At 38.9% G+C, this 26,348-nt stretch overlaps 22 protein-coding genes across 22 annotated transcripts, besides 1 other annotated feature; 11 read left to right on the top strand and 11 right to left on the bottom strand.

The window, feature by feature from the left end:
• Positions 1–166: 166 nt before the first annotated feature.
• BIT2 (Bit2p) lies at positions 167–1,804 on the top strand (the record flags this gene model as incomplete). Its single annotated transcript, NM_001178618.2, has 1 exon — positions 167–1,804. One exon carries the CDS (start codon positions 167–169, stop codon positions 1,802–1,804), a length of 1,638 nt encoding a protein of 545 aa, NP_009829.2.
• Positions 1,805–1,988: 184 nt separating this feature from the next.
• On the top strand, positions 1,989–2,405 carry SDH8 (Sdh8p; the record flags this gene model as incomplete). Its single annotated transcript, NM_001178617.1, has 1 exon — positions 1,989–2,405. One exon carries the CDS (start codon positions 1,989–1,991, stop codon positions 2,403–2,405), a length of 417 nt encoding a protein of 138 aa, NP_009828.2.
• A 362-nt stretch (positions 2,406–2,767) lies between these two features.
• Positions 2,768–2,884: an origin of replication (ARS224; Autonomously Replicating Sequence).
• A 64-nt stretch (positions 2,885–2,948) lies between these two features.
• MRPL37 (mitochondrial 54S ribosomal protein YmL37) lies at positions 2,949–3,266 on the bottom strand (the record flags this gene model as incomplete). The annotated part of the gene is made up of 1 exon (NM_001178616.3): positions 2,949–3,266. The coding sequence occupies one exon, from the start codon at positions 3,264–3,266 to the stop codon at positions 2,949–2,951; it is 318 nt and encodes a 105-aa protein (NP_009827.3).
• Positions 3,267–3,542: 276 nt separating this feature from the next.
• Positions 3,543–4,724, bottom strand: REI1 (Rei1p; the record flags this gene model as incomplete). Its single annotated transcript, NM_001178615.4, has 1 exon — positions 3,543–4,724. The coding sequence occupies one exon, from the start codon at positions 4,722–4,724 to the stop codon at positions 3,543–3,545; it is 1,182 nt and encodes a 393-aa protein (NP_009825.4).
• On the top strand, positions 4,177–4,629 carry SLM6 (Slm6p; the record flags this gene model as incomplete). Its single annotated transcript, NM_001395042.1, has 1 exon — positions 4,177–4,629. The coding sequence occupies one exon, from the start codon at positions 4,177–4,179 to the stop codon at positions 4,627–4,629; it is 453 nt and encodes a 150-aa protein (NP_001381962.1).
• A 296-nt stretch (positions 4,725–5,020) lies between the features above and the next one.
• On the bottom strand, positions 5,021–5,983 carry TSC10 (3-dehydrosphinganine reductase; the record flags this gene model as incomplete). Its single annotated transcript, NM_001178613.2, has 1 exon — positions 5,021–5,983. The coding sequence occupies one exon, from the start codon at positions 5,981–5,983 to the stop codon at positions 5,021–5,023; it is 963 nt and encodes a 320-aa protein (NP_009824.2).
• A 212-nt stretch (positions 5,984–6,195) lies between these two features.
• YPT10 (Rab family GTPase YPT10) lies at positions 6,196–6,795 on the top strand (the record flags this gene model as incomplete). The annotated part of the gene is made up of 1 exon (NM_001178612.1): positions 6,196–6,795. One exon carries the CDS (start codon positions 6,196–6,198, stop codon positions 6,793–6,795), a length of 600 nt encoding a protein of 199 aa, NP_009823.2.
• Positions 6,796–6,828: 33 nt separating this feature from the next.
• Positions 6,829–8,301, bottom strand: SHM1 (glycine hydroxymethyltransferase SHM1; the record flags this gene model as incomplete). Its single annotated transcript, NM_001178611.3, has 1 exon — positions 6,829–8,301. The coding sequence occupies one exon, from the start codon at positions 8,299–8,301 to the stop codon at positions 6,829–6,831; it is 1,473 nt and encodes a 490-aa protein (NP_009822.4).
• Positions 8,302–8,524: 223 nt separating this feature from the next.
• MIC12 (Mic12p) lies at positions 8,525–8,845 on the top strand (the record flags this gene model as incomplete). Its single annotated transcript, NM_001178610.3, has 1 exon — positions 8,525–8,845. The coding sequence occupies one exon, from the start codon at positions 8,525–8,527 to the stop codon at positions 8,843–8,845; it is 321 nt and encodes a 106-aa protein (NP_009821.3).
• A 189-nt stretch (positions 8,846–9,034) lies between these two features.
• On the top strand, positions 9,035–9,733 carry TAE1 (N-terminal protein methyltransferase; the record flags this gene model as incomplete). Its single annotated transcript, NM_001178609.1, has 1 exon — positions 9,035–9,733. The coding sequence occupies one exon, from the start codon at positions 9,035–9,037 to the stop codon at positions 9,731–9,733; it is 699 nt and encodes a 232-aa protein (NP_009820.1).
• A 192-nt stretch (positions 9,734–9,925) lies between these two features.
• Positions 9,926–11,926, top strand: RGD1 (GTPase-activating protein RGD1; the record flags this gene model as incomplete). The annotated part of the gene is made up of 1 exon (NM_001178608.1): positions 9,926–11,926. One exon carries the CDS (start codon positions 9,926–9,928, stop codon positions 11,924–11,926), a length of 2,001 nt encoding a protein of 666 aa, NP_009819.1.
• A 185-nt stretch (positions 11,927–12,111) lies between these two features.
• Positions 12,112–14,178, bottom strand: YBR259W (uncharacterized protein; the record flags this gene model as incomplete). Its single annotated transcript, NM_001178607.3, has 1 exon — positions 12,112–14,178. One exon carries the CDS (start codon positions 14,176–14,178, stop codon positions 12,112–12,114), a length of 2,067 nt encoding a protein of 688 aa, NP_009818.3.
• A 224-nt stretch (positions 14,179–14,402) lies between these two features.
• Positions 14,403–14,831, top strand: SHG1 (Shg1p; the record flags this gene model as incomplete). The annotated part of the gene is made up of 1 exon (NM_001178606.3): positions 14,403–14,831. The coding sequence occupies one exon, from the start codon at positions 14,403–14,405 to the stop codon at positions 14,829–14,831; it is 429 nt and encodes a 142-aa protein (NP_009817.3).
• Positions 14,832–14,840: 9 nt separating this feature from the next.
• POP4 (RNase P/RNase MRP complex subunit) lies at positions 14,841–15,680 on the bottom strand (the record flags this gene model as incomplete). Its single annotated transcript, NM_001178605.1, has 1 exon — positions 14,841–15,680. One exon carries the CDS (start codon positions 15,678–15,680, stop codon positions 14,841–14,843), a length of 840 nt encoding a protein of 279 aa, NP_009816.1.
• Positions 15,681–16,462: 782 nt separating this feature from the next.
• Positions 16,463–17,179, top strand: RIB5 (riboflavin synthase; the record flags this gene model as incomplete). The annotated part of the gene is made up of 1 exon (NM_001178604.1): positions 16,463–17,179. The coding sequence occupies one exon, from the start codon at positions 16,463–16,465 to the stop codon at positions 17,177–17,179; it is 717 nt and encodes a 238-aa protein (NP_009815.1).
• Positions 17,180–17,490: 311 nt separating this feature from the next.
• RCF3 (Rcf3p) lies at positions 17,491–17,947 on the top strand (the record flags this gene model as incomplete). The annotated part of the gene is made up of 2 exons (NM_001184510.3): positions 17,491–17,553; positions 17,648–17,947. 2 exons carry the CDS (start codon positions 17,491–17,493, stop codon positions 17,945–17,947), a joined length of 363 nt encoding a protein of 120 aa, NP_116328.4.
• Positions 17,948–18,024: 77 nt separating this feature from the next.
• On the bottom strand, positions 18,025–20,109 carry MTC4 (Mtc4p; the record flags this gene model as incomplete). The annotated part of the gene is made up of 1 exon (NM_001178603.3): positions 18,025–20,109. One exon carries the CDS (start codon positions 20,107–20,109, stop codon positions 18,025–18,027), a length of 2,085 nt encoding a protein of 694 aa, NP_009814.3.
• Positions 20,110–20,301: 192 nt separating this feature from the next.
• Positions 20,302–20,829, top strand: TRS20 (TRAPP subunit TRS20; the record flags this gene model as incomplete). Its single annotated transcript, NM_001178602.1, has 1 exon — positions 20,302–20,829. The coding sequence occupies one exon, from the start codon at positions 20,302–20,304 to the stop codon at positions 20,827–20,829; it is 528 nt and encodes a 175-aa protein (NP_009813.1).
• Positions 20,830–20,929: 100 nt separating this feature from the next.
• Positions 20,930–21,295, bottom strand: SRB6 (Srb6p; the record flags this gene model as incomplete). The annotated part of the gene is made up of 1 exon (NM_001178601.1): positions 20,930–21,295. The coding sequence occupies one exon, from the start codon at positions 21,293–21,295 to the stop codon at positions 20,930–20,932; it is 366 nt and encodes a 121-aa protein (NP_009812.1).
• Positions 21,296–21,510: 215 nt separating this feature from the next.
• DUT1 (bifunctional dITP/dUTP diphosphatase) lies at positions 21,511–21,954 on the bottom strand (the record flags this gene model as incomplete). Its single annotated transcript, NM_001178600.3, has 1 exon — positions 21,511–21,954. One exon carries the CDS (start codon positions 21,952–21,954, stop codon positions 21,511–21,513), a length of 444 nt encoding a protein of 147 aa, NP_009811.3.
• A 297-nt stretch (positions 21,955–22,251) lies between these two features.
• On the bottom strand, positions 22,252–23,175 carry MRPS5 (mitochondrial 37S ribosomal protein MRPS5; the record flags this gene model as incomplete). The annotated part of the gene is made up of 1 exon (NM_001178599.3): positions 22,252–23,175. The coding sequence occupies one exon, from the start codon at positions 23,173–23,175 to the stop codon at positions 22,252–22,254; it is 924 nt and encodes a 307-aa protein (NP_009810.3).
• Positions 23,176–23,960: 785 nt separating this feature from the next.
• SPO23 (Spo23p) lies at positions 23,961–25,532 on the bottom strand (the record flags this gene model as incomplete). Its single annotated transcript, NM_001178598.1, has 1 exon — positions 23,961–25,532. The coding sequence occupies one exon, from the start codon at positions 25,530–25,532 to the stop codon at positions 23,961–23,963; it is 1,572 nt and encodes a 523-aa protein (NP_009809.1).
• Between the last annotated feature and the right edge of the window lie 816 nt (positions 25,533–26,348).

The raw sequence follows: 26,348 nt of genomic DNA, 5'->3' as shown, positions 1-26,348 counted from the left end.
CTTTATCCATTTTGCATGCGACCTTTACTAGCAATTTTTCAGCGATCTTTGCGGGCTTTAAAATAAGGTCAAAATTAAAGGGAGAAAGATAGAAGACAGTAAATAAAAAATACAAACCACAATAAGCATAAGTGGCTAGGCGAGTCTTAAACTACAGAGTCAAGCAATGGCAACAGACCTAAATCGTAAAAGAAGTGCTACCTCAGGCTCACTGAGCGTCACGAACCCGAACATAAAAGCAACTAATCGCAAACCAGCTAGAGTTTATAGTGTTTCTTCTGATATAGTACCGCAAGCGCTGACACATCCCGACGAAGATGTGCATCTAAAAACATCCAAATCTCCTCATGATGCCGCTCCTAGATGGTCACAGGTGGGGTTTCAATCTATATTCCATGATGGTTCCAATGCAAGGCGCTCGACGGATTCGATTGAAGAGGAGTACAGCCAAGGCACGGAGAATAACGATGGTCACTCCGAAATAGGTTCATCAAGTAGTAACCGAATGGAGGGGAACACCACGTCTAATGATAGTTTATTTTCTTCCAACTCAAGGGGCAATAAAAGGCGACTGTCCATCTTCACCAATTCAAAAGATAATATGAGAAATCGAAGCAGGAGCGGGTCAAAAAACTACGGCACTGTTATTACCGGCACAAGTAGTAACAACATAAGTAGGAGTGGCTCTAAATTGTTTCATACGAAATCTAATATGAGTGTGAACAGTTTACAATCTTCACTGTCTACAGGACATTCTCATTCAAACAAAGGCAGTAATGTCTTTAGCAAAATGGCAAAAAAGCTTTTACCCTACAAGCCGCATAATTCCATTGGTAAAGACGACGTTGAACCCGTAGTTCCCAGCCCATTCAGTAAATTTCTGCATTCTTCATATGGTAAACATAGGTCACCCGTACAGTTTATCCATACTTCTACTGGAGGCCTTATTGACTCTGGAAAATCTGTATATTCCTTTAACCCTAGCATTAACAACAACCCTAATGATACAGCTCTATCGCTGATCCAAGATGATGCTTTCGACGCGACTAATGTTTCTTTACTACATGATTTACTGAAAAACTTGCCATCCTTGATAGCAAACTATAAAAGCTTCACCGTACAGGAGTTATTTGTTCTGGAGGGGAATATCTGGGGTATATACTGCAGCATAGTTGTGGAGCTATTTAAAAACAAGAGGGTATGGCAATTGCCAGCAAAAATAGAAGATATTGACCGGCTGCTGGAATTTTATATCACTTTGAAAACACAAACCAAGGCTGCCGTAACGCACTCAAGGTTTTTGGCCGAAATCGAGGAATTCATTACCACTTCACTTTACATTTTAGAGAACCAGATTGTGTTCAATTATGCCAATGAGGATACCGTAAATACGGCTTTGAAAAGAGTCGGCATAATCTGGAAGGTGTTTTACCAACAGGTTTACTACGACATGATGGCAGTGTTACTGCCCTTCGAGAAAAGCTTCCAAAAAAATAGTAACTACTGGCTTGACGGATATCTATCTGAACCTTCAAGGTACGCACCGTCAATTGATGTCCTTTTATTAAAGTGTTTTAGAGACTCCATCATTCTTCCGTATTACGAAAGCTTCCTACATACAAATGACGGTGCCAGTAAGAGTTTTCAAAGATATATTTTCAGCGAGGAAGAACAGAACGGCGTCACAGAGGAAGATAAACTGACGCTGCTGCAGTGTTTTGGGATCCTGAATACCATAAAAGGTAACAGCAGAAACCAAAGAATTATTGGTGAACTTCTTGAGGGCATACGCATGAGTATATAATTAAATATTTTATTTAGTAATATACAATAGTGGCATATAGATAGGTGTATTTCCTTTTTCTTGTTCCAAGAATCCGGAAAAACAGATGCTCTTTTCCGCCCTATAAAGGGGCCAATGGGGAAAGTGCAGATCATATTAACTTGCTAAAGAGTCAGAAAGAACCAAATAATAAAAAGAAGAACTAATGTTGTGCGCCATCAAAAGCACAGGTTATCGGTATCCTCGCACGGGAGCCTTAAATCTACTACGTGGACGACCATTTAATATGGCCACCCGAAAAATAACTACTGAAAGGATCCCCGGCCCTCCCAAGCTGCCAAGAGAAGAGCAGGAAGAGTTCGAAAGACTTCAGAGGATTGCCACATCGCAAGAGGCAATAGATCAGTATAATGCGCAGGCCACCGGCGATCGTACAAAGGAGAGTTTGAATTCACCGCTTTTAACCAAAAACGATATTGGGTCATTCTCGCCTGAATTTTCCAAGACCATACCTGAATTCGAAGGTGATGTTAACCCCAAGACTGGTGAAGTTGGGGGTCCCAAGCAGGACCCGTTGAGACACGGCGATTATTCGTTTAACGGAAGAGTAACGGATTTCTAGATATTTGGTCCGGCCAATTTTTAATAATACTATTCTTATTTGATGAAACTGCGTAACGTTCAATTTACTTTTCAATATGTATGTTGTTATGCTTTATTTTGAATATATAATATATATATGTGTGTGTTATGAAATGCATACGTTTCATGTTTGCCTAAAATCTCTTTCTTGTGAGCGTCCTTCGAATTCTTTTCGAGTATGAATTGAACCTATTTCGCATGTTTTTCGTGGAGACAGTCTTTCTAGTGCTTTTTAACCTTACCTTTGGCATGTTTTTGATCTTTACACTGGGCACATTCATACTTATCTTAGCCATGATTGACAATTCAACTATCTTGTTTCTTGCGAATTTGTGGTACTCTAAAGGATTTAATTTTTAACGTTTTGTTTGTCCCACTTGGTATTCCCCAGGCGAAAAGATATGTGGGAACTATCATGTTTTTGTTGGTACAAAATAAGGCATTATGCTAAAAACATACTATTTAACCACGTACACACATATTTATTTACAAGGATACCAAACTTGATCTTATTAACGGAGGCTTAAAGTTGGCTCAAGAAATTGTTTTGCTTGATTCGCTGCCTGTTCGCCTTCCTTATGTTCTTTCTTCTCTTTAAGAGAGCCTGTCCCTCTGGGTCCTCAGCCGCATGTTCGACAACGTGATCACTATCCAATACGCTCCATAACCAATTTGGATACTCCTTGTCCTCGAGTGCCACTGCGTCTTTACCGCTCTTCCATATGTTTAAGTTAAGCGATGTTCCCGCAGGACACGACGACACCACTGACTTAACCGTGGGTTTATTATATAAGATACGACTGGTCGATATCAACCTGTAACCCAAACTGCGCGCCAACATCTTCAGTCTTCAGCAGCTATTTCCTTTGCTGTAGATATAACTGCTTTAAGAAGCCTATTAGTTTTTTCACTTTCGAGATTTTTGCGCCAAACAAGGGCGCACAAATACCCGGCATCACGCATTTATTATATGAAGAGAATATTAGAACAGGCATTTCAAAGCATGATTCAATGACTATAACATTGCTATAGAGGGGGTAGTGAAGAATTATCTAATGTACAAATGGTGAAGCAGTATATATGCGACAAAATACTAAAAAAAGTAGTGCAAAAAGAATTACTGCAGAAGTTGGTCTCTGTAGTGTGGTTGGTTATTGACGAACTTGGCACTTCTCTTATCGAGCCTTTTCTTGTCGAACCTCTCAGTTTGCCAAACACGCTGTTGAGTCTGCACGCCCTTTTTGTCGAAGGCAGGTAAGAACGATCTCGTCTCTGCAGCGACCAGGGTACCTTGGCCTTCGGTCAGTATCACCTCGGGCTTTAAGTCTTGCTTGTAGTATCTTTGCAAGGACCTGTGGCCAACTTTGATGCCTGTCGGTAGATGCAGCTCTATACCATCGTTATATAAGTACTCTTGTGGCAGATCTTCGTCGTCGCTTCCGGCTTCGTCGCTGCCCACGTCTTCCCAGTCATCTTCGTTGTCTGGTGTTGTGTTGCTATTAAAGTTTGCGTATGAGCTTGTAAAATCGTAGAATTCAGATATCTCCAACCTTTCATCCTCGCTTTCGTAGGGAATTTTACAGTGTCTCTTTGCCAACATGTGCTGTCTTACAGCGGTCAACGTTCTCCCCTGGTAATTACAAACAATACAAATGTTCCCAAGACCAATCTTCTCCGACATGTATTTTACCAAGCCGATCTTGTCGACTAGATATTTCTGTTCTGGGATATAAAACCCGTGGGTCCTAAACATGTGTTCCAGGTTTTCTTCAACATCTTTGAAGTGCTTATTGTGCTCACAAAATAGACATTGTTCCAGTGGAATATCGACTCTGTTGCGTAGCTTTTCTTGCATTACTCTTTCCGCCATTTCTTCCTCGGTCAACTGTTCAGGCTCCTCCTTCTTAGGTTCTTCCTTTTCCTTGTTCTCCTCATTTTCTTGCAAAGAGAGCTTGCTTAGGTCGGGAGTATTTCCCTCTTGGCTCTTTTGCATGTTTTCAAGCATATTAGCCCTGGCAATTTCCAACAGTTTCTTTTTCTTTTCGAGCAATGCTTGCTTTTCCCTTCTTTTCAACTCCTTTTTGGTAACAGGTTTCTCCTTTTCAGCAGACTTACTAGTACTGGCAGCAGCTGCAGACACTTTGGAGTCAAATGTCTCAAATGATATTGGTGGCAATTGTGCAACACGTCTTTTCAAATTGTAGCGATGCCAATCGGACTTCATGTGGGCCCGCTGCTCGTCGCTTGAATCAAAGGTCAGGACACATGAATTACACGTATAAACACCACTGCTACTCATCGTATTGTTACTGATATGCTCTCTTCTTGACTTCTAATGAGAAGCATCTCATAACCTGTACTAAAAGTGGAAAGAGGAAAATTTTTTTCACCTCATCGCATCGGTACCCATAAGAAAAACTTTCAAAATATAGTAAGAAAAGAGAATAAAAATAGGAAAATATCGCCGTGGTAATAATGTTATAATTAATATTTCGTATATACTTATACATGTACAAATAGCTACACCACTAGGGTTTGTCTTGAAAGAAATAAAGAGAGTCACGGGGAATATCGGGAATGAGAGTGGATGTGCTCTCAGTTGGCCTTCTTGCCGTCATTTTCACGAAACCATTTCCTGATATACCAGGAACAGCCAACCATGTAGAATGGCACGACCAGAATGTTTGATAGGACACCAAAAATCCATTGCAACGGAACAAAGCGGCTTTTCTTTGCGGTGAGCCCAAGGTCCATCCCCATTATCATCCATCCGACAAAATCTGTAAAAACGTCATCATCACCTCTGGCCAGCGACTTGGCAATGATATCACATGCTTGTTTGCATGGGATAGCGTCTGAGGGGCCTTCGATCAACTTTGTAATTTCGGGTTTCGTTAGCTGCTCTACAGTGAAACCTTCGCTTTCAAAATTACCAGGATAAACACAACTGATACGGAAGTTCGTCAGTTCTTGTCTTAAGATTGCTACCAGTGATTTGATTGCAGCTTTTGCAGGCGCATACTGGGAATAGCCCACAAATGGGTAAAGCGCGGTGGCACTAGAAAAGATGATGAGGTGGTGTTCCTTGGTTTGCTCTGCAAGGGCAATCTGATGTGCCACGTTCAAAGTTGTTTTATAGTTGATGTCCATACCCAAGTTCAACTCATGTCCGCTTAGCCCACGAAATAACTTAGGAACAGCCCCCCCTGCACAGCATAACGTTTGTGTAGGGAGTAAATCCAAGTCTCTCAGGGCATTGAACAAACATTCCACGGATTCGTAGCAGGACAAGTCGCATGGGTAGTAAAATAACCGTTGCTCAAGGTCCAAGGGCGCAGCCAACTTATGTTGCACTTGGCCCTCGTCAGTGGTTTCCCTTCTCAGGTGAGCTTCAATCCTAATTTCGTTGCATGTGTCCAGCAGTCTAGCCTCTGACCTACTGACGATAATAATCTTTGTGTTTTCAGCCTCATTATAATATTTTTTGGCGAATTCCTTTCCAAGACCTTGTGAACCACCAGTGATCAACACAACTTGGTCTTCTAACGTAAACTTCATTACCTACAAAAGATTATACCGATAACTTCTTTTCTTGAGGCAATCTTATTTAATCGCTTCCAGTAAATGCAGAGAAACTCCTCTGCATTTTTCATTTTTTTGTTTTTTTTTTGTCGTTTATTGTTTTTTAGCCTTACGTTTCACGTTAAGGAACAATGATAGTAAAATTACTCCAGGAAATACAAGTAGCACAAAATACGGAGGAATACGATATGGAAGCAACCATCAAAGTGGTACTGCTAGGAGATTCATCAGTGGGGAAAACCAGTATAGTGACTAGGCTCAAATCAGGTAAGTTTCTAGCAAAACATGCGGCTACGATAGGTGCGGCGTTCATCACCAAGACAATCGAGGTTCCTTCTAACGACTCCTCTACGGAGAAACGTATCCATATGGAGATATGGGACACGGCGGGTCAGGAACGGTATAAATCACTGGTGCCAATGTATTATCGAGATGCGAATATTGCTTTGATTGTATTCGAATTGGGAGACGTATCCAGTCTGCAATGTGCAAAGACATGGTTTCAAGATTTACAGGACCGTGCTCAGGGAACGCAGGTAATTATCGTGGGCAATAAGTACGATTTAGTCTGCGAAGAGCATTCAGGGGAAGTGACTATACCGGCGGAGTTACAGGGTCTGCCGTATGTGGCCGTAAGTGCAAAGACAGGGTACAATTTCGATACATTGAATAAAATAATAATCAGTTTGGTTCCCGAAAGTCAATTCAAGACATTGTCAAAGAACAATGAACAGGGAAATATACTGGAAATAAATAAAAAAAAAAGCGGCAGTGGCTGTATATGTTAATACATAAAGTATTTGATTTTAAATCATAATTACTTAGATATCACCTGGGACAGGGTATTGACCGACCCACTTGGAAATCTCGCCAGACAAAGCAGCGACTTCACTAGATTCATTACACAACTTCTTGAACTCATTGAGTCTTGATCTTGCATCTAGTTTCGTTGTTGGTTCCAAAGTTTTCAAATTTTCAGCGAGCTTAACGGCAGAATCAATGTACTTTGCGACTTGAGAAAACTCTTCACGGCCAAATCCTCTCGTGGTCATTGCTGGAGTACCGATTCTTAGACCAGAGGGGAAAAGAGCACTCTTATCACCTGGGATGGTGTTCTTGTTAGCAGCAATGTTCAAGGCACTTAAAATTGTCTCGACACGAGCACCGTCTACCTGAGTACCGGATAAGTCAATAACAATCAAGTGGTTATCGGTACCGCCGGAAACCAACTTATAACCCATCTTGGTTAGTTCCTGAGCAAACCATTTGCTGTTGTCGACAATTTTTTGTTGGTATTCTTTGAATTCTGGAGACATCGCTTGCTTTAATGCCACTGCCATTGCACCGATAGTATGGTTGTGAGGACCACCTTGATGTCCTGGGAAAACTGAGAAGTTGATTTTCTTTTCTAACTCATATGGGATTTCCTTGCCCTTTTTGGTGACAGACTTGATACCCTTTCTGAAGAAAATCATAGCACCTCTTGGGCCTCTCAAGGACTTGTGAGTGGTTGTGGTAACTATATCGGAATGTTCAAATGGAGATGGGACAACATTGGCTGCCACCAAACCGGATATGTGTGCCATATCACTCATCAAATATGCGCCGCATCCTTGGGAAATTTCCTTGAATCTAGCGTAGTCTATTAATCTCGAGTACGCGGAAGTACCGGCCACGATCACCTTTGGTCTGAATGCCTTGGCCAATACTTGCAAGTTATCGTAATCGATTAGCCCCGTAGTGTGGTCGACATGGTATGGCATACTTTGGAAGTATTTGGAAATGAAAGAAATTGGCGTTCCTGACTTAAGTTGGTACCCGTGAGACAAGTGACCACCATCTGGCAAATCCAATCCCATTAATCTTTCACCAACGTTCATGATAGCGGAGTAAACATACAAATTGGCAGGTGCCCCGCTTAATGGTTGAACATTAACTCCCCACTTGGCAGGGTCTAATCCGTACAGTTCCAGAGCTCTTGCTTGACACAAGGATTCGGACTTATCGATGATTTCGTTACCTCCGTAGTATCTTTCACCTGGATAACCTTCAGAATACTTGTTTTGGAGCTCAGAACCTAGCAAATCCATAACGGCCTTCGAGGTGAAGTTTTCTGATGGGATAAGGGTGATAGAGTGTTTTTGTCTGTGACGTTCTTGTTGCAAGATGTCAAACATCTCTGGATCTCCCTCCGAGACTGGTTTGGAGACTAGCGATTGTGCACCACTGGTGAGTAGCCCACGACGATGAACAGTTGCCATACATTTGGCCAATGCAGAAGCTCTGGGAAACATGATTGAAAGACTATGAGACTCGATGTGGAAATGTCGGCTTGATGATTTTTGATAGTTTGCTCTTCTCCAAGAGGCGATGGCTTTTAGTATTTTTTTTCTCATTGACCACCAATAAGCGAAGTACCTAAAAAAAAATAATGAGTCTTTTTTATATTCTATCTCTTGGACAGAAGGGGGACAGAACAGACAGTGGACTAAGAACCAGCAGATAACGGAGAGAATCATGTCGAAATTGGGTCCGTTAGCAAGATCTGTGAAGTGGACTCTCTCTGTGGGAGTAATCGGTTCTGTTTTTTACCTGTACCGATACAGTAACAATGGCTACTTCTACGATCACGATGCTACATGGTTGAAACAAGATCATCAGGTACAGGACCTGGTGGATAGAAAAGAAGTGGTACCTGGGGAGACCAGGAACCGCAAGCTAGTTGTGACGGATGATGGCACTGCATGGAGCAGGACCATGGGGGAGAGCATAAAAGATATTTGGAATGAACAGATAAGAAACTCTGTCGATTGGATCTACTCCTGGGGTAAGAATTAGCGAGCTTTCTATTTCTCCTACTGTAACGAACATCCTCATGTATATAACCTATTGTAACGACTCTGTGTAGAACTTTATATTCAGAAAAAATATCAAAAGAAAAATTTAATTATTAATCAGTACTTTTCACTCTGGTAATGTGCATCGGTGTCAAGAGCATCTCCAAGAAAGAATACATAAACAACAACGATGGACGTGCCTGCAGATTCCCATATCAAATACGAAGATGCCATCGACTATTGGACGGATGTGGACGCCACTGTGGATGGTGTTCTAGGTGGATACGGAGAAGGTACAGTAGTACCCACAATGGATGTCCTGGGATCCAATAACTTCCTGCGTAAACTGAAGTCGAGGATGCTGCCTCAGGAGAACAACGTGAAGTACGCTGTAGACATTGGTGCGGGGATTGGACGTGTAAGCAAGACCATGCTTCACAAGCACGCCGCTAAGATAGACCTTGTAGAACCGGTAAAGCCTTTTATCGAGCAAATGCACGTTGAATTGGCTGAGCTGAAAGACAAAGGCCAAATTGGACAAATATATGAAGTAGGGATGCAGGACTGGACCCCCGATGCCGGCAAGTACTGGCTGATCTGGTGCCAATGGTGCGTGGGACACCTGCCAGATGCAGAACTCGTCGCATTCCTGAAAAGATGTATTGTTGGTTTGCAACCTAATGGGACAATCGTGGTCAAAGAAAATAACACACCTACAGATACCGATGATTTCGACGAAACGGATTCTTCGGTCACAAGGTCAGATGCTAAGTTCAGGCAAATCTTCGAAGAAGCTGGCCTAAAGCTCATCGCCAGTGAAAGACAACGTGGCTTACCAAGAGAATTGTACCCAGTGAGGATGTACGCACTCAAGCCCATGCCAAACTAGGATCAAGGATGCATAGATTTATATAGATACGCCCCTTTTCTTGTGCTGGCATTCACCATTTGTGCCATTATATAGACTTTTTTTTCGATATATATGGAAAAAGAACCCAGAAAATAAAGAATGTGAACAAAATAGTATGTAAAGTAAAAACATACAATCTCGGAAGATTAAAAGAGAAGTGATATAGACAAGATGGAAGAGACTGCGAAGAAACCAGCTAGTGCCACAGTAAGTGCGAAGTCGTCGCACGATGGTGGCACCGACGATTTGGCGCACCTTTTTAGCACGCCAGAGATCAAGAAGGTGCTAAATTCCGATGTGGCAATTAACGCTTTGTTGAGCCGTTTAAAGCAGTCGTTGTTGACTTGTGAAGAGTTTATGAAATTTATTAGAAAGAAATACGCCTTCGAAGAAGAGCACGTTCAGGAGCTCTCCAAGCAATATAAGCACTTTTTCAACATTCAGGGTTCCACAAATTCATCCTTAAAAAAGATGATTCACGAAGTTTTGGGATTCGATGGCAAGATGGCTCAAGTAAAGCAGAGTTATATCACCGCCTTGCAGAAAATGTACTCCGAGATTAGTAGTCTTTTATTAACAATGACAAAATTAAGAAAGTCTGTCAAGGAGAACAGCAAAAGGCTGGAAAAGGATGTTTCTGATGCCATACACAGCGCAGAAAAGGCGCAATCTCGTTACAATTCGTTGTGCCAAGATTGGGACAAATTGAGGATGACTGACCCAACAAAAACAAAGCTGACCTTGAGAGGTTCCAAAACTACGAAGGAACAAGAAGAAGAATTGTTAAGAAAAATCGATAACGCCGATCTGGAATATAAGCAAAAAGTAGATCATTCTAATTCTTTGAGAAACACATTCATAACGAAGGAGAGACCTAGAATTGTTCAAGAATTAAAAGATTTGATTTTAGAAATAGACACAGCGATGACTATCCAATTGCAGAAGTACACGATATGGACGGAAAATTTGGTTCTGAATACAGGTGTTACAATAAGCCCATTGGACTCCACCAAATCTATGAAATCATTTGCTGGATCTGTTTCCAATGAACGTGATCTTTACAGTTTTTTGAACAAGTATAACCAAACAGGAAAACATTCCCTACTGATCAACAAAAACTTGATCCCTGTATCATACAAAAAGCATCCATCAATGAATCATGGTCAGAAAAATAAGAGCCCCCCAAAGTTTGCCGTGGACCCTTCAAGAAACTCCATCCCGAAGAGAATGATATCCACTCATAATGAATCTCCATTTTTGAGCAGTAGTAGTAACACTGCCGCTGTTCCGAATGCTAATCTTAACAGTGCTACACCGTCCTTAAATACCAACAAGCAGTTACCACCTACTATGGCTTCATCTATTTCTTCCACTAGCAATGCGGCTGGCGCTATGTCACCGTCTTCTTCCATTGTAACAAGCGACACCACATCATCCATAACAAAGACCCTGGATCCTGGCAACAATAGTCCACAAATTCCAGAAGAATTGATTAACTCTTTAGACTCGGATCGCCCGATTTCTCACATTCAGACTAACAACAATATGCCACCCGGTGTTCAAAAAAATTTCAAAACATTTGGTGTACCGCTAGAATCACTGATAGAATTCGAACAAGACATGGTCCCTGCGATAGTGCGCCAATGCATATACGTTATTGATAAATTTGGGCTTGATCAAGAAGGAATTTATAGAAAATCGGCAAATGTACTTGATGTCAGCAAGTTGAAGGAGGAAATTGATAAGGATCCCGCAAACATTTCCATGATTCTACCATCAAAGCCACATTCTGATTCGGATATTTATTTAGTAGGATCACTGCTGAAAACTTTTTTTGCGTCGCTGCCTGATAGTGTTTTACCAAAGGCCCTATCATCGGAGATCAAGGTTTGTTTACAAATTGAAGACCCAACAACAAGAAAAAATTTTATGCACGGACTAATATATAACCTCCCCGACGCACAATACTGGACGTTAAGGGCTCTTGTCTTTCATTTGAAAAGAGTGTTGGCACATGAAGCCCAAAACAGAATGAATTTAAGGGCTCTTTGTATAATTTGGGGTCCAACTATTGCGCCTGCAAATCCAGATGACGCTAATGATGTAAATTTTCAAATTATGGCAATGGAAGTATTATTAGAGGTTTCAGATCAAGCTTTTGAGCCTGAATAAACATAGCACTTATGATATTTTCATTCCGTCTTTAATTTCCACTTGTATGTACATTGACGCTGTTATCAGATTTAAGTAAAAACAAAGGAAAATTATATATTGAGAAAAAAAAAAATTCTGTTGTACTATTCCATAATAATTTACTACAAAACTTGCTAAGGTCCAACTCCCTGTCTTCACGGTTGTTAAATTAACCTTATTAATGATGTTTTCTGTCCATCCCTTTTGTACTTAAAATTAAATGCGTAAAACTTTTGTCCTTTTTCGTTCTCTTTCAACAACAATAGTTTCAATTTTGTTAGCCTGTTCAAATTGTACAATAAGATTTCATTCCGTTTACTTGTCGGTAAAACAGCTAATTTTTCCTGTATGCTAGTTAATGATAAGGAATCAACTTCATTATATAAGTACAATATGCTCGTAGTACACATGTTGGAAACGAGTTTCAAATGCGTATTTCTTGTAGTATCGATAATAATTGGTAGTTCAATTTCAAAAAGGTGGAATGCAAATGCGTCTTGCAAAATTTGACCCCTCTTTAATTGCTTATTCGCGAAATCTGGCCAACTATTCGCAATTGATTGGTTAGGCCAAAATGGTTCATTGAAATCTTTGTTAACTTCAGATAGTGACTTAAATTCTTTGTAGGACAAAATAATGACACCAGATGAAGTTTTGTCATCACTTGTCACTGTTACATTTTTGAGTGATTCTATGCTAGACTTGATCAAATTATTTATCGCATGTACCAAAGAGGGTTCTAGAATTTGGAGAGATTCTATTACTAGCCGTTCCAAGCAACCTTCCATGAAATATAGTTGAGCAAACTTTGCACCGTAATATAATATCCTTTTAAAAATACTGGGCAGATAATAAATCCGAAAAAACTTTCTCTTCTCAGGTAAGTAATATCGCAGCAGCGATATAATTGCATATATCTTGTGAGAATCAAATATTGCTGATGCGTCAGGTGTAGGTGTTTGCTCATTTGTGTAAATCTTTGGATATACTTTGTCTCGCCACAACGGTTCATCATTATCAATAAAATGTGAGTATTCATCGATAGGCGAAACATGCATTCCAATTTTGTTACCATCGTCTAAGATAGAAGAAGGCATATTATGACTTTTCCTTCTATCCTGAGTTTTCGATGACGTCATCAATGTGCTGTAATTATTTTTAAATTGGGAATTCAAGTACTTTATCACTTGAATATGAAAATCTTTAACGTCATTAATGTGTTCTTTGAAGTTTTTTCTCAGTAAGCGCAAAAAGAATATACCATCTGCCTTCGTATCTACCTGTTCCTTATTGAAATAAGGAAACATATCATTAAAAATAAGGGCACGAATTAAGCTTTCAACTTTATCATTACTATCCCACTTTAAAGATCGTATATGCGCAAAGTCTTGAACTAATGCTTCTTCCCCATAAGGCCGGAATGCGCTGAACATATTTTGAAGGTCATTTAATCTAAGAACGGCAGAAGAAATCGAAGAGAACACAAGATTTTTGGATGTCCAGATTAATTCAGCACCGTCGATCCTAACTTGCTCTCCAGTGAATGCATCGATACAGTTGGCGACATAAACAATCTTTTCCCAAGGTATAATGAGTTCTTTCAGAGGATCGCTAGATTTTTGAAGATCAAAATTCTCGTAAAATTTCACCAAACATTCTTTGAGTTTCATTCGAAATTCGTACATGAACTGGAGTTGCCTTTTATCATCAGAATCCCATTTCCAAGACGAATACTCAGCCATTAGTTTGTAAAAGATTTGAAAGTTAGATCCATTATCTGGCCATCGCTCTTTTTTAATGAACTCATCTAAAGATGCCACCCAGAATCTTGAGAGTGTAAGCCCGGTAGTTTGGACTTCGGTTTCTAAGTAGTCGATTGCTGCAAACTTTAACTCGTAGTATTTCTTCATGCCGCAATATTTGTTTATTTGTCCACTCAAAGCTTGGAAGTGAGATTGATATATGTAATTTAAATGGAGGAATTGCTGAACATCTGTTTCTGAGGAAAACTCTGACGATAGAGACGCGACACTGGAAAGCAGCGCCTTTTTGATGCATTTGTATATTACTGTTTTACCGCTGCGAGTTTTATGGTGGAAACGAACGGTACCTTTTGAAGATGCAATGATCTGGGCCAGTTTTTCTGACTGTATAACAATCCGCCTTAAATTGCCAGTTGCTAGATTGCCTATAACATCTCTATATCTGGCAACAGCCTCGTCAATGGACATGACTATAAAATAAACTACACCTTAAAACTGAGTTCATATACCGCTTGCTGCTTCCATATTAAACACTTTTCGTTGTATAAATATGATGGCCTTTTTTTTTGTCTTATTTTTCTATATCTTGAAAACGAGAGATACTAGAGAAATAATACGTAAGAAAATCAGTTCTTTATTTAGCGAAGCTGAAACACAGTATAAGAGAGTAGAGCTTATTTCAAATCCAAAAAATGGCGTATAATCAAGAAGATAGTAAAAGACTATCAGACAAGTATAAGAAGGAGGGACATTTTGACAAGTTGAAAAGAGAAATATTGTCTAACCCATGGAATAATACAGAAGAGAATAGTGAATCTTTTGAACAAGCGCTTCGGAAAAGAGTTGCCAGTACTGTTAAAGAAATGGTTAACGAAGATGAAGAATTAATATTTAAAAACAGAGGGCTAACCAGTGCATTGATTGAATCACAATTGGTCAAGGACAACTACCTAAAGCTGGGTAGTAAAATGGAGGGGGATAATGGTGATGGTGAGAAGAAATTTGACTTGGATGTCTATGTACGGTCTAAGTTACAGGATCCCAAACTATTGGAAATGATAAAGGGACAACTTCAGGAAACACTGAACTCTTATGAAGAGGAAGCAAATGGAAGTACGTAATAACTCTTACTAATTCTGTATATAATATAGCATATCATCACAACGACGACTTTTGAACTTCCTGCCTGCACGATCCACACTTCTGTACTTGAACCTATCGCCTAGTATACTATATCTCAATGCCGAATCGTCGTCATCTGATATTGGGATTTCAAATTGAAATACTGTGCCCTTTTTTGGAATGCATTTTATTTCGTCTATTATATTGCCCTTGACAATCATGATAAAAAATTTCTGAGAGTCCCAGATCACAATGCCTTGAAGGCCTATTAAAGTCTTATTTTTGCTCTTTGTAACGCGTAACAGCGCACCATTATAGTCTGCCATAGATAGTTTTAATAATGCTAATGATCCATTGAATGTTTTTAAGTTTTTTGTAATGTTCAAAAGTTCTTTAATATAGTTAATCCATAGTTCCTTATACATCGGTACAAAATCAACGTACTGCGGTAATGATTCGTATATCGTTGGATGCTTCTCCTCTATGTAGTGTAAAAGGTCTTCCTTATCAGTAATTTTATTTTCGTATGCCAATTTCAGACATTTTTTTGTATTTTTTTTACAATTATTGATGTACTCTCTTAATGCGATTTTAGAGTTCTTGTTGATTCTTTGGTAATCTCTTTTTTCCAACTGTTTGTCTGCACTCTCTAACTGGGAGACCTTTTGTAAATTGTCAAGATTTAGCTTTGATTTTCTTTGCTGTCTCTGAAGCCTTGAAGTCAATCCGCCATCAGTTGGCAGTAGCAACAACGTATCTTGAAATCTATTTTCATTAAAGGGCTTTTCAGGGTCCTCCAGGCATTTCGTGAAAAGACAGTCTTTAATAAACGTTTGAGTTCTATCCATTCTGACAAATAGGGGAGTCCAAATCGTGCTTATTTTCTTTAGTCTTTACAGATTATTGCTCTCCGCTTATTCATGTCATCGAGTATATTTGCCATACTATTTTGAGTACCATTTTTTTTCTCAAATCAACGGACCGGGTAAAAAGCGGATGAATTGGGATATAAAGGCAGTAAAAAGACCACCACAGCTGCAACCACGGAGAATAAACTTCTTTAACTACCCCACAAAGCTGCCAGTAATGCTCAGTTTTCCATCCTTTGCATGAGCTTTCTGTAGAAATTTAACATTGTGCAATTTTTCTTGTATCCAAAAATTTTACATCGATTCAAAAAAAATGAATATTGGCTAGTAAAACTATTCATACTGCTATAAATACACCTGTTATGACATAAAAGCTCAAAAACAATCTGCATGTTTTTTCCTCTTTTTTCATTTATGGCTAGCAATCTCTTTTATTGATTTTTGTCGCGTAGGTATTAATGTTAACCCAGGATTCATTAATGTTGCCTCTGTGGGAACGATTACCCCCGGTAGTTATTTTGTGTTCAAGCTCGCTGTAAAAAGATCACTGTCTTCGATATTGGTTTATATAAAACTAAAGTAGCCGCCCAAGTACTCTCCGGGTACCAATTCCGTCCTTTTCTTTTTTTTCGGTAATTTCCATGGAGGAAGGTTATTGAACTATCTATTAGTCATATTCCAGATCCATCCAAATGATATAAAAAGACGGTACTTCCTAACGTACATGTCAAACCAATTGGTGAGATCGTAACCATAGCACAATGTTTACTGGTATTGTAGAATGCATGGGGACTGTTTTGGAAAACAACCCATATGATGACTCTGAAAGTGGAGGTCAAGGAGTTTCTATTACTATTGGCAATGCGGGGAGTATTCTCACCGATTGTCACGTTGGAGATTCAATAGCCGTAAATGGGGTATGCCTTACTGTGACCGAGTTTAATAACGACTCCTTCAAAGTTGGGATATCACCAGAAACTATAAAACGAAGTAATGTCGCTTCCTGGATTCAAGGCACCCAGGTCAACTTGGAGAGAGCGGTATCTCAAGACGTTAGGTTCGGTGGTCATTATGTACAGGGTCACGTAGACACTGTTGCTAATATTGTCTCAAGAAGACCTGAGGGGAATTCAATTATTTTTGGGTTTCAGTTAAGAGATCAAGAGTACTTTAAATACATAGTAGAAAAGGGATTCATTTGTATAGATGGAACTTCCTTGACCATAATCAAGGTTGACCCACTTTCGCAAGGTGGAGCCTTCTATATTAGTATGATAAAGCACACCCAAGACAATGTTATCATGCCTTTGAAGAAAATTGGCGACGAGGTTAATATTGAAGTAGATTTGACTGGGAAGATTATTGAGAAGCAAATTCTATTAACGTTGGAAAACCAAATATCAAAGAAAGATAGTACTTTGAATACTATGATCTCAAACATTATCGAGGAGAAGGTTAGAAACTACCTAAATAAATAAATAAAAAATTCGTCATAAATAGGTTTCATAAACGCATTTTTGAAGTGATCTCTCCATCTGCTGCAAAAATAGTCTTGTAAATGTGTGATAATGATGAGATTAGAACTTGGTACTGTAGCTAAGGTACTTAGGCAACTTCTCTTCATTATGTATTACCATGTTCTGTTGGTTCACGTGACATGCAAAGGTATAACTTTTTCCGTACAAATTATTCTCTCCACCTTTTTTGTGTTGTTGTGAAAGAACTTTCCAATTATTGCCACTGTAACCAACCGTCCCTAAATACCAACGACACAAAAACTGCTGCTACTATGGGTGGTAACGTTCTCCCCATTCATTATGACCCCAAAACTGTTAAACAATTAACTAAAGAAGTATGTAAAATTCAAGAATATATCTGGCCCTGTCTTGTTCACCCCAGAATAAATCGCTAACACAAGTCTAATTAACCTTCTTTCTCATTCGTAGATTACTGTTGCATCATGTATAGGAGCTGCCCAAGGTGCTCTCTTCAGTATTGCCTCAGCGCTGCTGTTGAGAAGATTTTCATCAGTATATAGAAATGTCAGAACTCAAGTGCGTGTTTTTTATCATTGTTCTTGGATTTCAATGGGTGCTGTCTTCAGAGCTGATAAGCAATTGCTCAAGTTCCAGACAAATTATTATCGTGAGGAACAGAAAAGAAGAGAAAAGATTATGGATGAAGCTGCTGAGAGAGGCCTTTTTCTGGAGGATGAGAGTTTGAACTCTTCCCGGTCAACTACATGAAAGTTATTTTCATGTCTACTTATATATTCATATATCAGTGCAGATGGTTTATTTCTATAAATACATAGACCCGCAAATTACCACAGCAATGCCTTAATGATTTTTAGAACTAAAAAAATTGTGAACCGAATGCTTCTCAGGACGCTGAACAAAAACCAAATTGTCCAAAGAACTAAAACAATGCCAAATTCCAGCAACCGATATATGGTTTTGGTCATCTTTTGGGCTCTCATAACTTTCACCGTAACATACCTTTCTGTATTCTCTTGAAACATTTTCAACTTCAATGTCAATGTTGTATTTATATCACTAAGAATTCTGTCACTAGATGATATCAAAGTTTCTACACGAATTGAATAGTCGTTCAGAAGTTTTGATGTCCAGTCATTACCTAGCTTTAAAACTTTATTCAATTCATTATCATACTGAGTCAAAGCATCTGCAGTCTTCCTAATGTTTGTATCTGCATCTTGTGTAATTTCAATTTCGTTTCTTCGTGCAATTTCTCTCCTCTTCACTATATCATGTGTCTCTCTCCTGTGTTGCATCATAGCTACGGTACTCATAATATACCTTGTATCATGCCAGTATCTCTGTAACTGTTCGTCAACCTGTAAGGAATCGCTTACTAATCCCACTGGTTCGCTACCTTGACTAGTAGTCTTCTCCCTAGGCGCACCTTCGTAAATACTCCCAGCACCATTTGGTAATTCTTTGTCACTTTCAAGAGCTTGTTCACCTTCTGCTCGCAACGATCTGTTGCTGGTTTTACCTCTCAAGGTATGAACTGGCACTTCGCTCAACAAACTTTGCCGTATTATAGCATCTTTCCCATTATCAACCGGCGTCTTGTAAGTTTCAGTGTTTCCAAAAGTAATTCCCATGCTACTTTTGCTACTGTTGGTACTAATACTCTCTCCATTATTACTGCTCCTTCTGCTGGTGCCTCCATTACTAATAGTGGGATTCAGAAGCACCTGTTTTTCAAGCCCAGGCGTATTTTTTTTTGGTGATCTAGACCATCCTTTCGACGTTTTACTAATGATTTTTTCGAGCCCATTCATTCTTGATTTCTCGTTTTCCGGGGGGCCTGCTGATTTTGAACGATAATGTTTAGAATTTCTTTTCCCACCACTTCCACTGGTATTACTACTTCCACGACGATCACCTCCATAGCTACTGCCCTTTGCTTCGATGATCAATGACCCCTGATCTGATGAGGTGTTTGTAACTGTATTGGTTATTGGTACCTCTAAATGAATGTGACTTAAATTGAGATCAGATTTTTTGTTCCTTGAAATCTGAGCTTCTGGAGTAGTTGCGATCTTCGTTATCATGTTATTATTGTTATGATTATTATTGTCTTCTTCATTGGTCATGACTCGTTTCGGTGTCAGTGATTGAGTGTTTGAGTGCACTGAATTAGCTGTACGGACCCTGGAGTGATGTTGTAAATGTCTTCTGGGATGAATGTGGTGTCCATGATGCCGGCGGGATGATGATGATCCGCTCGATTCGTTGGAAGGACTATAAGACTGGAACCAAAGCTTACCTTGAGGATCCACTAATTCTTCCCAATGCGAAGTTCTCCAAGTCAAATCCATATACTTCTCGTTTATATCTACAAACCACGGCATTTTTTTGTTGGGTTTTTTCGAAAACTGCTTAATGGCAATAATAGGGTGTTTTGTAGTATAAAACTCTCTGGTAGGTAATTCATGATGCTTCTTTTTTAATTTACGATTCCTAATAACTTGTAATGGGTTGTACACCCCTTCAACACCCTCATGATGATTCTGGGAGCTATCAATTGAAATGCAACGCTCTAATATATTATAATAATAGTCTAAATATATTCTCACCCTGTCTGCTTTTATTCTTGTACTTCTTGATATTGGAAGTATTGGGCTTACTGAATTCTCTTGTTGATTCTTGAGGTACTCCGTACCCAATTCTGATGTCTTTGCTGATATTGGTACACCCTCAGAAGAAGCGGTTAATGGTATACTAAAATTCAAGTCGTCCATTAGTCCAAATTTATTATCAATGAGAAGTTTGGTAACCAATTTCATCTTCTGAGGGTTTACAGTCTCTGTTGTTGTATCGCCCCTTCCATTTTGTTGTTGTTCAGCCTTATGGTCGTGCTCATTTGTATGAGTCATGTTTCATCCGTTTAAAGTACCTCCCCCTCCTCTGCTGAAGTGTATATTTTTTATCTTGATATCCCCTTTACCTCTTCAAAGCCTTACTCATCAGATTTTTTCAAATAATATCAATCTGTATCAAGAAAAAAAAGAGAAGGTAAACACTAATACGAATAGAGAATACAGAAAAAACATACAAAGCACATTGAGATGCCTCAGTATTTTGCCATTATTGGTAAGAAGGACAATCCTGTCTATGAAATCGAGTTTACCAATGCAGAAAATCCACAGGGTTTTCCTCAGGATTTAAAAGAATTAAATCCGTTCATACTGCATGCATCACTAGATATCGTAGAAGATTTACAATGGCAAATTAATCCGACTTCACAGTTAAATGGGAACGGTGGAAACGGATCCAATGGCGGTGGTGGGTTCCTTCGATCTAGAGCTGTAAACAATACTGATAATTGTTATCTAGGTAAAGTTGATCATTTTTATGGACTAGCAATAACGGCTTATATTAGCTATAGTGGGATGAAGTTCGTGATGATCCATGGGAACTCAGCCAACAGTAGCGTAGTTATTGACGACAATAATATGAGGTCATTCTACCAAGAGGTACACGAACTATACGTAAAGACACTAATGAACCCGTTTTATAAGATTACAGACCCTATTAGGAGCCCGGCATTCGACTCGAGGGTAAGGACATTAGCACGTAAGCATTTGTCCAAATAATGGGAAATAAGATAGATGCAGAGATTTTTTATGGCGTATATGTATATGTAGTATGTATTTTTTTTTTTTTTTGGCCAAATAATAGATAAATACCGCCTTTTTACGTAGTTTTTTCCGCCACGAACGTTTCTATACAGTTATCCAGTAATTCCTCTATCTGCTTCTCGTCAAAACGAGTCACTTTTGAGTGTTCCGTTACAGGAATTTGGTTCAGTAGCCATTTCTCTTTTATCGATCTGGTCAGGATCAACAAGTCTTGAACATTTTTAATCAATTGCATGGTCTGGTTATTCACCATCATCACACTGGTCGTGGCCACAGCGAGCTCAGAATTTTCTTGTGCGAATGAACCCTCGTCATCATCATTTCTATCGGCTATCGTAGTCATATTTATCAATTCCGCCAGCTTCACGGACAGAATCGTCCTGGTTTGTTCGAGTTTCTCATATAGTGCCTGGTTGCTCATTTTCTTGTAAAAAAAAGGAGTACAGGATGCCTATCATCACAATCTGTTATGATTAGCCCATGGCTTATGCATGCTACTAAGTGATAGGTAAATGCGTTAAATGGCAGTACAATTTCCTTAACACTTCAAAGTTTCAGTAATTCAGTCCGGGTCACACTGGATTTATCCTGATTTTATTATACATTATACAAGTGTGCCAAAGTATATACACTAAGTTAGTTACCAGTGCTACCAAAGCCACCGGCCCCTCTTGCACTTTCTTCCAGAGAGTCTACAACAACGATCTGGGCATCATCGACAATTTTTTCCAGAATCAATTGGGCTACGCGATCACCTTTTTTGATCGCGAAATCCCTCTGTGAATGATTGAATAAAACTACTTTAACTTCACCGGTGTAATCTCTGTCGACAACACCAGCACCGGTTTGGATACCGTTTTTCACTGCCAGGCCTGACCTTGGCGCAATACGACCGTAGGTACCAACAGGTACGGTGAACGATATGTCGGTGGAAACCATACCTTGACCCATAGCCGGAATGGTAATATCCTGAGATGCATAAATGTCGTATCCCGCGGCAGTGGCAGAACCTTTGGTAGGTACAGTAGCGCTTGCTGAGCGCAATTGAATCTTTAGTACTTTGTCGCTAGTAGCAGTCATTTGGTTATTTTTTGGCTCGCTGTATCAGTGCAAACATCTCATTCGAGAACTTAGTTGTTTCTACTTATTAAATGGTAGCGCGTAATATTTTTCCTTTTATAATTTTCAATGGTAGTAAATCAGAAATTATGGAAAAAAAATAAAACTTGGACAGAAAAAAATATTGCTATGAAGAAAAATTGAATATGCTTATCAGCTCATTTGATTGAGTATGTTGAGATATTTACAGGTATTATTATTGCTGTATTTACTTATGTAAAACGAGAGATAATGGTGCGTGTGTATGTACATAGTATTTCAGCTTGAATAGTAAACTTTCCTGACATCAACAAGCTTTTTGCCTCTACCCAGGGCAACCTCATCCAATGTCTTTTGAGCTTTCGTGAAAGCCTCGATGGTACCTTTAGCTATATTCATATCGTTTCTGGATTTATATACTTTCCCACTCAGATCTTTGATACCTGCACATTCACAAATCTCAAAGATTACATGGTTTACACGTAATCCAAACCCTGGTTTTGCACTTCTTAAATGTAGTTTCACACCATGATACCTAAAATCTATATCACCATAAATAGTTCTGTTTTCATACCTAGGTATTTCCTTCAGGTTCCTTACCGCATCCCAATGAGCTTTAAAGATCGCTTTGGACATTTCTTCACGAGATTTACCTTCTCCCAAACCTACCATACCGTTTTTGTCACCAACGACAACCAAGGCATAGAAAGACGCAATTTTACCCTTCCCAGTCTGATTTGACACTCTTTTCATCACCAGCGGCTTCATAGTCAACTTTCTAGTGATATAATCCGGATCTACACCGGTTTGCTTGTGTAGCCCTGCAGCTACATCGGCGCTTTTCGATTTCCGACCACCATCGTTTGGTAAGCTGACTCCTGGAGGCAGAATGTTACCTTCGCCTGGTAATGGTTGTTGTACCTGGTCCCATCTAAAGATGCTGAAGTTATTATTCTCCTCTTGAGCGTGGAGATGGGGCATGCCTGGTTTGTAATCCCAAAAAGGATGTATTTTGGTAAAATCATCCAAATATGGTGGTGCGAATTCCACGTTACGAGATACTCTGAATTTAGTATCTTCTGGTATCGTTTGTTGAGCAAGTTTTATGGATTTTAAAAGACTTTCAGGATAGTACCTTGATAATAGCGACTCATCATAATGCTGTAGATAACGAACACTAGTCGATAATTGCCTCTTGAACATCTTTACCTATTGATCTATGAAATCTGTTTCTTGTATGGTTTACCGTCTACTTTGACAACAATAACGATAGGTCTTTTAGTGGTGCTTGTATTATTGTCTTGTCAATTCGTCTTTTTTTTTTTTTCACTTTAAGGAACTTTACTCCGCGAATAAAAGAAAGCATCACCATGTAATGAAATATATGGGATACATAAATGTATGGGATACATACGACTGTTACTTGCTACCTCATTTGGAGATCACTAGCTCAGTTGTAAAACTTTTCCATTTGATTGAATAAACTCTAACCTTTTTCATACTGGTAGTAAAAGTCAAACCTACGAAAGTTCACATAATAAGGCCTTCACGCCAAGAGAGTCTAGTGTAGTGTTCTTCAGCTCCTATTGATATACTTTTAGTGCCCAAACACGGGATGTTTCAAGTAATTTTTCCTTCTCTAATTTGACAAGGGAAAATATGGCTAGTAATTCTTGTAAAAATGTCTTCTCCTCAGAGTGGGCGGTGCTTATGTATTAGAACCGGTCGAAATATCATAATATACACCGGCCAGTAGAGAACGGACATGGCGACTTGATACATAAAATGTCTATCTCGGAAGCTGATCAACTTGTGAAGTAGTATTATAGATATCAGCGTGCAAGATACTTACAAAAAGAGAGACCTGTAAATTTATTGTTACGTAAATACATAGTAGAATAAGAAACTAATAAAAAATAGTATATGTATATCATGCAAATAAAAAAAAAAAGGATAAAATAGAGGCGTTGTTCTGAGGTACCGAACATTCATAAGCTATTCTCACCTGCTACCATAGAATATAGTGGGGGTTCATCTTGTAGATCACTAATATTTTCAAATTTTTCATATTTGGGTAACAAAGAGCTGGTCGAAATATCACTATCGCCAACTAAAATTGGAAAATTCACCGTAATACGATAATTTTTTTTCATTTCAAGCCCTTCCACCAATTCATTCCTGCTATAGGTTATTCTGAACAAAAGCAAATGAGTTACTTTGAGGGCAGCATGATTGGGATAAAATGAACTTGGTTCACAGTAGAATGTTTTAAACCAGCTCGGTAGACCATCCGCATAGGTTGGGATGACAACGTCATCAAAGCAAAATCCGAAAATGGTCTTGTCGGAATCGAAACTTTGGCTTTCTACAGTTCTTAGTAAATACTCGGACTTTTTAATGTATGGCTCTCGTAGTATTTTCTTGGTCTTCAAATCAATACTTGGTATTGCCATTCTCTGTGCAACTGCCAAAGAAGCTTCCTGTAATTCAATGGAAGAATCTGTTTTGGTAATTGATAATATCATTTGGAAAGGCATACCAATTTCAATCAACTTGGAGTTTCCAATGACCGATACTACGATCTCACTTGCAGTATTGTATGACCTTAATTGAAATGTTTCAAACTTAAGCATACTCGTTGAAGGCAGGACTCTTTTAACTTTAATTTCTTCTGTTAAAATGATCTTATCTGTAAAACTTTCATTCTTCAAAAATTTGAGTAAGTTTTTAGGTTTACTTGGTATTCTCATTATTGTTGTTAAGCTTTCTATTCGAAAATGGGTCTTGCCAAAGAAGGAAGAGAAACTTGCTGGGAAAGTATTTGCTTGAAGGGTAAAAGTGAATGGGTAATCGTACGTGCCCTTTGTCAATAGAATTTTCTTATCATTTAATGAGTGGTGTATGACTCTCAACTGCTGTTTGGGGTAGGTGGAAGACTCAAAAAACTCTGTGTGATTAAGTTCTTTGATAATTTTGTCACTATAGGAGTTTTTGCTAGTTTCTGAATTTACAAAGCATGCATATTCCTTTGTGAAACATTTTAAAGAAATTGAATGGGAAGTGATTAAGAGGGCCTGGTCTTCTCTATCAATGTTTATCCTAATCTTTCCTTTGATTTGTAGAGGAGTGGCTCTTTCTCTTTCAACATTTGTAGATATATTATCCAGTGAGGAATCGTAATACAACGGATAGTCAGCATTCAATTGTAAATCGGAGAACATTAGTGTTTTGTACTTGTTATCTAGATACAATTCAATGCTGTAACCACATTTTTTATCTACAGATGATGTTACATAGGGATTTTCGTACAGCCGTAGTGAATCATAGCAATACTCAAGGTCTTCCTTAGCCTTCTTGATTGTAGTGCCACCATTTTTTAATTTCTTGAGTTGAATTAATTTTTTTGGTAGTTCACCACTGAAATCTTCATTACCAAAATGCTGCCTTATCTCGCTTTGTGTGGAACTTTCAGTCAGAGTAGTGGATCTACTAGATATATTTTCCGAGAACACTTGTGAAACCTCGGAATTAAGTGAAGAAGATGAAGACGAAAACAACATTAGTCAAACAAAAAAGGGAAATTCTATTTGTCTGATTTTGTTGCAAGATAACAATACTGGCAAACATGGGCTTGAGTGCTTAGGAAGAAATCTTGAGGTAGCAGTAACTTCTTTTTATTAAACAGTATGCAGCCGCCCAAAAAACTGCGATGTCGCCATTAGTTATTTTGTGACACAAAAACAAAATCGAAAACAAAAGAAATAGAAAGAAAAAGAAAAAAACAAAGGCTAAACAAGATTCCATTGTGCAGATTTAATGTTTACAATATAATTACATTCGCTCTTTTTGACCCCAGCTGCACAACCCACATAATTCGCATAAAACAATAACAATTGGCCTAACATAGATGCCAAACACACTTCTGACATAACTGAATGCTAGGGTAAAACTCCACACAGGTTTTTGAACACGAACTGCCAGTATACAGCTAGCCTTGAAAGTGATGGAAAACATTGTCATCGGCACATAAATAAAAAAATTATGAATCACGTGATCAACAGCAAATTATGTACTCGTATATATGCAAGCGCATTCCTTATATTGACACTCTTTCATTGGGCATGAGGCTGTGTAAACATAAGCTGTAACGGTCTCACGGAACACTGTGTAGTTGCATTACTGTCAGGCAGTTATGTTGCTTAATATAAAGGCAAAGGCATGGCAGAATCACTTTAAAACGTGGCCCCACCCGCTGCACCCTGTGCATTTTGTACGTTACTGCGAAATGACTCAACGATGAAATGAAAAAATTTTGCTTGAAATTTTGAAAAAAAGATGTGCGGGACGCATTGTTAGCTCATTGAATACATCGTGAT

The sequence above is a fragment of the Saccharomyces cerevisiae genome, chromosome II (genome assembly GCF_000146045.2).
Source record: "Saccharomyces cerevisiae S288C chromosome II, complete sequence".
In the NCBI taxonomy this organism is placed as follows: Eukaryota; Fungi; Ascomycota; class Saccharomycetes; order Saccharomycetales; family Saccharomycetaceae; genus Saccharomyces; species Saccharomyces cerevisiae.
This window is presented reverse-complemented; position numbering and strand designations above follow the sequence as displayed.